Raw genomic sequence first — 9,620 nt, 5'->3', positions numbered from 1 at the left:
ACCCCCACCCCCCCAAACCCAGAAGTATGTTCTGTGAAGCAATTTATACTGGTGCAGTGCACTCGCACATGGAGCCCTGCTCGGACCAAAGCCAGCTCCTTGAAAAATCTGGGTAAGCCACCATTCACTTCTCCTTCCTTTGTTGTGGACACTCCCCCGCCCCCCGGAGAGTGCATACCTGCCAGTGTAGACAATACTGAGCTCAATGGGCCAATAGTCTCACTTCATGCAGGCAGCTTCCTATGTTCCTAAATAAACTGAAGATCAGACTGTCCTGGTTTGCACGTAATGACAACCCAGAGTATGGGTTGTCATTTAATTGTGGGTTGTTGTTGAATCATGGGTTATTGTTACAGGTGAACCCTGAACTATGGTTTAACTGTGCCTTGTTAACCACAGACAACCAGAGTTCACAACCCAACAATCAACCATGGGTTCTCTTCCTGGGTTGTTTGTGGTTACTAACCCACACATAGTTAAACCATAGTGCAGGGTTCACACATAATGACAACCCACAATTCAACAACAACCCATACTCAGTCTGTACTCTGGGTTATCATTACACGTGAACCAGGTCAATGTTTGACATCAGAAAGCAGCCCTGCCTGGAGTGCAAATATAGAAACTACATTTGAAGGATACATACAGTATCTAATTTCTCCTCCTTTGGAGTAATAAGTAGTTGTAAGCTTCTGGACTGCTATGGAATATGTGGCTAAGCAGCAGTGCCCCACTACAGCCTTCCCCATGTCCTGTGGATCATTTAGCCCCTTGTTGTTGTTGTTTATTCGGTCAGTCGCTTCCGACTCTTTGTGACTTCATGGACCAGCCCACGCCAGAGCTTCCTGTCGGCCGTCGCCACCCCCAGCTCCTCCAAGGTCGAGTCCGTCACCTCCAGAATATCATCCATCCACCTTGCCCTTGGTCGGCCCCTCTTCCTTTTGCCTTCCACTTTCTCTAGCATCAGCATCTTCTCCAGGGTATCCTGTCTTCTCATGATGTGGCCAAAGTACTTCAGTTTTGCCTTTAATATCCTTCCCTCAAGTGAGCAGTCTGGCTTTATTTCCTGGAGTATGGACTGGTTTGATCTTCTTGCAGTCCAAGGCACTCTCAGAATTTTCCTTCAGCACCACAGTTCAAAAGCATCGATCTTCCTTCGCTCAGCCTTCCTTATGGTCCAGCTCCCACAGCCATAGGTTACTATGGGGAATACCATTGCTTTAACTACGCAGACCTTTGTTGTCAGTGTGATGTCTCTGCTCTTCACTATTTTATCAAGATTTGTCATTGCTGTCCTTCCAAGAAGTAAACGTCTTCTGATTTCCTGGCTGCAGTCAGCGTCTGCAGTAATCTTTGCGCCTAGAAAGACAAAGTCTGTCACTGCCTCCATGTTTTCTCCCTCTATTTGCCAGTTATCAATCAAGCTGGCTGCCATAATCTTGGTTTTTTTTTAGGTTTAACTGCAACCCAGCTTTTGCACTTTCTTCTTTCACCTTCATCATGAGGTTCCTCAGCAACTCCTCGCTTTCAGCCATCAAAGTGGTATCATCTGCATATCGGAGATTGTTAATGTTTCTTCCAGCGATTTTAACTCCAGCCTTGGCTTCATCAAGCCCAGCACGTCGCATGATGTGTTCTGCGTACAGGTTGAATAGGTAGGGTGAGAGTATACAACCCTGCCGTACTCCTTTCCCAATCTTAAACCAGTCCGTTGTTCCATGGTCTGTTCTTACCGTTGCTACTTGGTCGTTATTCAGATTCCTCAGGAGGCAGACAAGATGACTTGGTATCCCCATCCCACCAAGAACTTGCCTCAATTTGTTATGATCCACACAGTCAAAGGCTTTAGAATAGTCAATAAAACAGAAATAGATGTTTTTCTGAAACTCCCTGGCTTTCTCCATTATCCAGCAGATATTGGCAATTTGGTCTCTAGTTCCTCTGCCTTTTCTAAACCCAGCTTGTACATCTGGCAATTCTCGTTCCATGAATTGCTGGAGTCTACCTTGCAACATTCTCTCATAGACCTCATTCTACCCAGATTTATAGCTGGTTCACACAGGCACGTATATCGCTCAACTTCTTCTCCCTTGTTTAATTCACACTTCCTGTCTCTCAGCCAAATGCAGGCACTATCTCCCTGAAATGGCGTGTTTGACTTGACATCAGGTCACATGAAAGTTCTGTCTGTTGTGATTCATCTTTCATGACTCATTCGCACATACGAGTGACCACTTGATGCTACCATCCATAAGATGAACTATTACAAGTGAACAGACCTTCACTTTTCCAGCCCTGTTTTTGCCTGTTCTGGTCATGCTCCAGTTTGCCTCTGGAATGATGCCAGGTCTGTACACATTGCATGCTTTTCCACATTCCACTGGGGTCACTTACAAAACGCATTATTTATAATGGTCCTAAATTGTGCCAAATATATTTATATTATTTTTTTAATGTTGCTTGGGCCTGGCTGGATGCAGAATCTATTCCTGGAGAGTCTGTTCTCCAGCTGAGGAGGGCCCCCAAGGCCAGAAGCTGGAACCTGAGGCAAAACAGGCAGCAGGCTGGGGCCTGCTCCCAGTCGTTATACTAGGCTTGGCTAATCCAAAGGCTCCCTCCTGACTGCCAGCTGCACAGGCTGCTGTGGCTCACCCTATTCCGGAAAAGCTTATCATTATTTATTCTTTGAATGGATACCCCTCCCTCTTTCTACATCTCGCACCCGAGGTGGCAAGGCTGCCCCAAGGTAGCAGAGATGCTTGAGGCAGAGCAAGAAATAGCACCCTCTCCCCACAACCAAGGTGCACAGGATTCAAGGCCAGCCAAGTTATTTTGGCACCTGGGCCAGAAAGTACCATAAGCACCTTTCACTCTCCTGGCAGAACAACAACACAAGAACATCATCATCATCATCATATATTAAGGGTGCAATCCTATGCAAGTTTAGATGGAAAAAAGGCCTACAACTCCCAGCATGCCCCAGGAGTTGTAGGCCTTTTTTCCATCTAAACTTGCATAGGATTGCACCCTAAATAACTTAACAATTTGCTGCCCTATCACTATACCCCAAATCAGCTGCCTGAGGCAGCTGCCTCTTTCTGCCTAATGGTAAGGCCAGTTCTGCAACAGTAACAACATAACTGCAATTAAACATTTTTAAATACCTACAACAATAAGATATTTAAAAAAAGAAGAGCAAAGAAAATCAAGCAGTGATAAAACACCAAACAGAGGCCACATTAAAACATGTTAAGGGAAGCTGTGATTAAAAAATAAAGAAATAAAATCAAGTAAGTTTTAACTGTCCAATGGAAAAACTATTTAATTATCTATATCCACAGATTTTCCGTGGTAAGAAAAAAGATGGAAGAAGCGGTGGAAGAACACAGGAGGGTTATGAGAGGAAGTTGATGTCATCTGAACCCACGGTAAAATTCCATGAACAAGTCAGGGCGATGGTGCCATAAAGGCCTTGTCTGGAGGTATCCTAGTTTTCGAAGAATGTGCTGAGCCTCCAACATGGCTAAATTTGAGCCAGGACCCTACTTTTAATATATGAGGGCTCAGATCTGGAATAGTGCATGACAACCGTGTTATTGAGCATGTGCAGGGTGTCTTTCCTCACCAACAAGCAACCACTGCCTGCCCCCCTCACACATATAGATGCAGCGTTTCCAGGCAGGCTTCAGTCCCAACATCTCTTGGTACACCAATTAACTCCATACAGGTCAGGTTGTAAATGCAAATATACAGTGTTGCAGAGGAGGCTGGTGGCTCCAATGTCAGTGGGGTGGTGAATCCGCTCCAGGTTTCAGCCAGAACCAGTCAGAACTCTAAAGAAGCTAATCATGAAGCACCTTGGATAGCTCCTTTAGAGTTCTGACAGAAACCTGGAGCAGATTCACTACCCCACTGATATTGGAGCTACCAGCCTCTGCTGCTGTGTTGAAAGGCCTGTTTATACACTCCATGTGCCCTCTACCTTGATAGGCAGCTATGCGATGTAGGGCAGGGCTGTTGAACCTCAGGCCCGTGGTCCAAATCCACCCAACTGGGGTCCCAACCCTACCCTCCAGGGTTACCCATTTGGCGACACCCCACTTGTAAAGCTTGTTTTGATTACATTGATGGTTTTTAAATATTTTGTATTGTTTTTTAATTATTATTTGCTGTACTGTGGATTTTTTAAAAAATGGAAAGGTGGGATTAAAATGTTTTAATAAATAAAATAAAGAAGTTCAATGCCATGCACACTAGTTCTACTTGTTTGCTCAATGTCGTGCTTAAAACAGATCTAACACTATGAACCCCTTCATGGATCACTGCCTTGTTGTGGCGAAGGGGCTTGCGTAACTCAGAGAAGCCATAAGCTATGCTGTGCAGGGCCACACAAGACGGACAGGTCATGACAGAGAGTTCTGTCAAAATGTGGTCCACTGGAGAGGGAAATGGCAACCCACTCCAGTATTCTTGCCAAGAAAAACCCATGGAACGTATCACAAGGCTAAAAGAGATGACACCGGAAGATGAGCCCCTCAGGTCGGAAGGTGTCCAATATACTACTGGGGAAGACCAGAGGGAATTTCCAAGTAGCGCCAGAAAGAGTGAAGCGGCTGGGCCAAAGCCGAAAGGACACTCAGGATGTGTCTGGTGGTGAAAAGAAAATCCAATGCTGTAAAGAACAATATTGTTTAGGAACCTGGAATGTCAGATCAATGAATCAAGGCAAACTGGAGGTGGTCAAACATGAGATGGCAAGATTGAACATCAACATCTTGGGAACCAGCGAACTAAAATGGACAAGCATCAGCGAATTTAATTCAGGTGACCATCATATCTACTACTGTGGGCAAGAATCCCTTAGAAGAAATGGAGTAGCACTCATAGTCAACAAAAGGGTGGGAAAAGCAGTACTGGAGTATGGAGCACCTCCCCCCCACCGCGAATGTCACCCTTCAAAAAGGTAAGTGACTTTCGTACATCCCTAGTTAAATTACGGATTTCGCTACCACAAAACGTAGTGATAGCCATTTGGACAGCTTTAAAGGAGGATTAGACAAATACCCTGAGTGCTCATTGGAAGGACAGATACTGAAGCTGAAGCTCAAATATTTTGGCCACCTAATGCGAAGAGAAAACTCTCTGGAAAAGACCCTGATGCTGGGAAAGACTGAAGGCAAAAGGAGAAGGGGACGGCAGAGGATGAGATGGCTAGATAGCATCACCGATGCAATGAATATGAACCTGAGCACACTCCGGGAGAGTGCGCAGGACAGGAAGGCCTGGTGTGCTATGGTCCATGGGGTCACGAAGAGTCGGACACGACTGAACGACTGAACAACAACAACAAAGCTATCAGTGGCTTGTAGTCCTGACAGCTCTGTGCTACCTCCAGTATCAGAGGCAGTATGCCTGTGTACACCAGCTGCTGGGGAACATGGGCAGGAGGGTGCTGTTGCACTCATGTCCTGCTTGTGGGTTTCCTACAGGCAGCTGGTTGGCCACTGTGTGAACAGAATGCTGGACTAGAAGGACCTTTGGTCTGATCCAACACAACTCTTCTTATGTTCTTATTGCACCGTCAGTAATGCAACCAGGGGCGTTGCTAGGTTCTTAAAAGATCCGGGGCACAGGCCCATAACACAAATTTGCATACACACACACAAACACACACAAGTCTAAGCGCACGTCTAATATGTGTGTGTGTGTGCGTGTGTGGTGTGCATGCAATGTGCTTGCGTGTGTGTATAGATTACATACACACATAACTAAGAAGTGTGCACTGACCCCCACCTCACCGCACTTCAAGTCAGACCCTGATTCAGCATTTTGGAAAACATCCCACTTCTGCTCGGGCCAATTTGTAGTCAGACCAGCTCAGCACCAAACCTGAGTCAATGTTTGGAAAACTGAGTCATTATGCTCCCTGTTGACTACCATGGGAAATTAGAAAAAAACTGTAACTTTTTTCTCTTGGTCAGAACTGGATGATCATTTCGGGCATAGTAGCCCCCTAGAAGGGGATTACACCTGCCCAATGTCAGAAAAATAGGTGCAACGTTTACATTTTGATTTTATTTTAAAGGGAACTGCCAATAACGTTTTAATTCCTTGGAAGAATTGGACAAAAATTTCAGGATTAATTGCCCCATCAGAGGACATCGTGTCTGCCAAATTTCAGAATGCTAGCCACAAGGGTTTTTGTGCAAGGGTGGCCTTGACTTTTTGAGGTCTCCAAAAGAGGACATACTTATCTCCCTATGTTGTGGACCATTGTTCTGAAAATTACAGATAGCCTAAAGTTGTCCCTAAGTAAGAAACCAGCAAAATTTCAGAAGGATAGGTACAGCAGTTCATGTGGAAGGGGAGTTCTCCAATTTGGGGGAGGGAGTGATTTGCTTTCCCTTCACCCCTTCCTGATTAGTTTTTGGGTAAATTTGTATGAAAATCCACAGGTCACTAGAGGTGTTTGCCAGGCAAGAAACCTGCAAAGTTGCTGAAGGATATACATGCATTCTAATTTAGAATGACTAGAATTTATTTACATTTCACCAAAGTTAGCAACTGGGAACATGGATGGGAAGGTGATACAGCACTCATGTCCTGCTTGTGGGTTTCCTATGGGCATCTGGTTGGCCACTGTGTGAACAGAATGCTGGACTAGATGGACCTTGGTCTGATGCAGCACGGCTCTTTTTATGTTCTTAAATAGAGAGTGCCTCTCAGCATGTGCAGAATGTTTTTCTTTCACCACTGAGCACTTGCATTCTCCCCCTACCAATTCTATTCCCCTCCATGCAACCATCCCTCCTCATCCTACCATCCTCCAGCAACTCTTCATAAAAATAGATGTCTTGTTTTGTGCAACTCCTGTCTACCTCCTCCTTATTATGCACAAGCTCTCATTGTATCTTCCTCCCCATAACGTCATTTGTGCCAAGACTTCACCAGGATTCAGCCAATGAGTCTGTTTTCAAAACTAAGGCTAAGTTATGGAGAATCTCTGAGCATGTACTAAGTGCCTTTCCCTCACCACTGAAGCTACAGTTCATGCAAAAAACACCCCCCAAACCCACAAATGACAAAACATGCATAGGACTGAGCTGAAAGGGTAGTCAATTCATTAGACAGAATTGGGTAGGCACAGTATTAAGCCTGCAGTACCATGGTCACAACTCAGGACTTATTTCTGAGTAAACATGCAGAACATCAAGGTGCAAACCTCCCTACAAAAGCAACTTGTGCTGGAATCCTATGCACACTTCCCTGAGGGTAAGCCTCATTAAACATAATGGGACTTCTAAGTAGGCATACATAGGATTGCACAAATTAGCAATATGTATCTCCCCTCCCCTTCATGGATCACTGCCTTGTTGTGGCGAAGGGGCTTGCGTAACTCAGTGAAGCCATAAGCTATGCCGTGCAGGGCCACCCAAGACGGACAGGTCATGGCAGAGAGTTCTGACAAAATGTGGTCCACTGGAGAAGGAAATGGCAACCCACTCCAGTATTCTTGCCAAGAAAACCCCATGGAACGTATCACAAGGCTAAAAGAGATGACGCTGGAAGATGAGCCCCTCAGGTCGGAAGGTGTCCAATATGCTACTGGGGAAGAGCAGAGGGTATTTCCAAGTAGCGCCAGAAAGAGTGAAGCGGCTGGGCCAAACCCGAAAGGACACTCAGCTGTGGATGTGTCTGGTGGTGAAAAGAAAATCCGATGCTGTAAAGAACAATATTGTTTAGGAACCTGGAATGTCAGATCAATGAATCAAGGTAAGCTGGAGGTGGTCAAACATGAGATGGCAAGATTGAACATCGACATCTTGGGAATCAGCGAACTAAAATGGACAGGCATGGGCGAATTTAATTCAGGTGACCATCATATCTACTATTGTGGGCAAGAATCCCTTAGAAGAAATGGAGTAGCACTCATAGTCAACAAAAGGGTGGGAAAAGCAGTACTGGGGTACAATCTTAAAAATGATAGAATGATCTCAGTACGAATCCAAGGCAAACCATTCAACATCACAGTAATTCAAGTCTATGCCCCAACCACTGAGGCCGAAGAAGCTGAGGTTGATCGGTTCTATGAAGACCTACAACACCTTCTAGAACTAACACCAAAAAAAGACGTCCTCTTCATCATAGGGGATTGGAATGCTAAAGAAGGAAGTCAAGAAATCACCGGGATAACAGGCAGGCATGGCCTTGGTGTACAAAATGAAGCAGGACAAAAGCTAATAGAGTTTTGCCAAGAGAACATGCTGATCATAGCAAACACTCTTTTCCAACAGCACAAGAGGCGACTCTACACATGGACATCACCAGATGGTCAATATCGAAATCAGATTGATTATGTCCTTTGCAGCCAAAGATGGAGAAGCTCCATACAGTCAGTAAAAACAAGACCTGGAGCTGACTGTGGCTCAGATCATGAGCTGCTTCTTGCAAAATTTCGGCTTAAATTGAAGAACGTCGGGAAAACCACTAAACCGTTCAGGTATGACCTAAATCATATCCCTGATGAATATACAGTGGAGGTGAGGAATAGATTTCAGGGATTAGACCTGATAGACAGAGTGCCTGAGAAACTATGGACGGAGGTCCGTAACATTGTTCAGGAGGCAGCAACGAAATCCATCCCAAAGAAAAAGAAATGCAAGAAAGCAAAGTGGCTGTCTGATGAGGCTTTACAAGTAGCTCACGAAAGAAGGGAAGCGAAAAGCAAGGGAGAAAGGGGAAGATATACCCAACTGAATGCAGAGTTCCAGAGAATAGCAAGGAGAGACAAGAAGGCCTTCTTAAGTGAACAATGCAAAGAAATCGAGGAAAACAACAGAATGGGAAAGACTAGAGATCTCTTCAAGAAAATCGGAGATCTCAAGGGAACGTTTTGTGCAAAGATGGGCATGATAAAGGACAAAGAAGGCAGGGACCTAACAGAAGCAGATGAGATTAAGAAGAGGTGGCAAGAATACACAGAAGAACTATACAGGAAAGATCTGAATGTCCCTGATAGCCATGATAGTGCGGTCACTGAACTTGAGCTGGACATCCTAGAGAGTGAAGTCAAGTGGGCCTTAGGAAGCATTAGTAACAATAAAGCTAGCGGAGATGACAGTATTCCAGCCAAGCTAATTAAAATCCTAAAAGATGATGCTGTTAAAGTGCTGCATTCAATATGCCAACAAATCTGGAACACTCAACAGTGGCCACAAGACTGGAAAAGATCAGTTTACATTCCAATTCCAAAGAAGGGCAACGCCAAAGAGTGTTCAAACTACCGCACAATTGCGCTCATTTCACATGCCAGCAAGGTGATGCTCAAAATCCTACAAGCTAGGCTTCAGCAGTATGCGAACCGAGAACTACCGGAAGTACAAGCTGGGTTTCGAAGAGGCAGAGGAACTAGAGATCAAATCGCCAACATTCGCTGCATCATGGAGAAAGCAAGAGAATTCCAGAAAAACGTCTATTTCTGCTTCATTGACTACGCTAAAGCCTTTGATTGTGTGGATCACAACAAACTGTGGCAAATTCTTAAAGTGATGGGAGTACCAGACCACCTTACCTGTCTCCTGAGAAACCTGTACGAGGGTCAAGAAGCAACAGTAAGAACC

General features: G+C 45.0%; 1 protein-coding gene across 1 annotated transcript; it reads left to right on the top strand.

The window, feature by feature from the left end:
- Window positions 1-7,556: 7,556 nt before the first annotated feature.
- LOC146357739 (protein CFDP2-like) lies at window positions 7,557-8,551 on the top strand. Its single transcript, XM_084850541.1, has 2 exons — window positions 7,557-8,500; window positions 8,536-8,551. Exons 1-2 carry the CDS (start codon window positions 7,557-7,559, stop codon window positions 8,549-8,551), a joined length of 960 nt encoding a protein of 319 aa, XP_084706667.1.
- Window positions 8,552-9,620: the final 1,069 nt, after the last annotated feature.

This window comes from Heloderma suspectum, chromosome 1, assembly GCF_057233095.1.
Source record: "Heloderma suspectum isolate Gila_16-S chromosome 1, 16-S_ref, whole genome shotgun sequence".
NCBI classification, from domain to species: domain Eukaryota; kingdom Metazoa; phylum Chordata; class Lepidosauria; order Squamata; family Helodermatidae; genus Heloderma; species Heloderma suspectum.
This window is presented reverse-complemented; position numbering and strand designations above follow the sequence as displayed.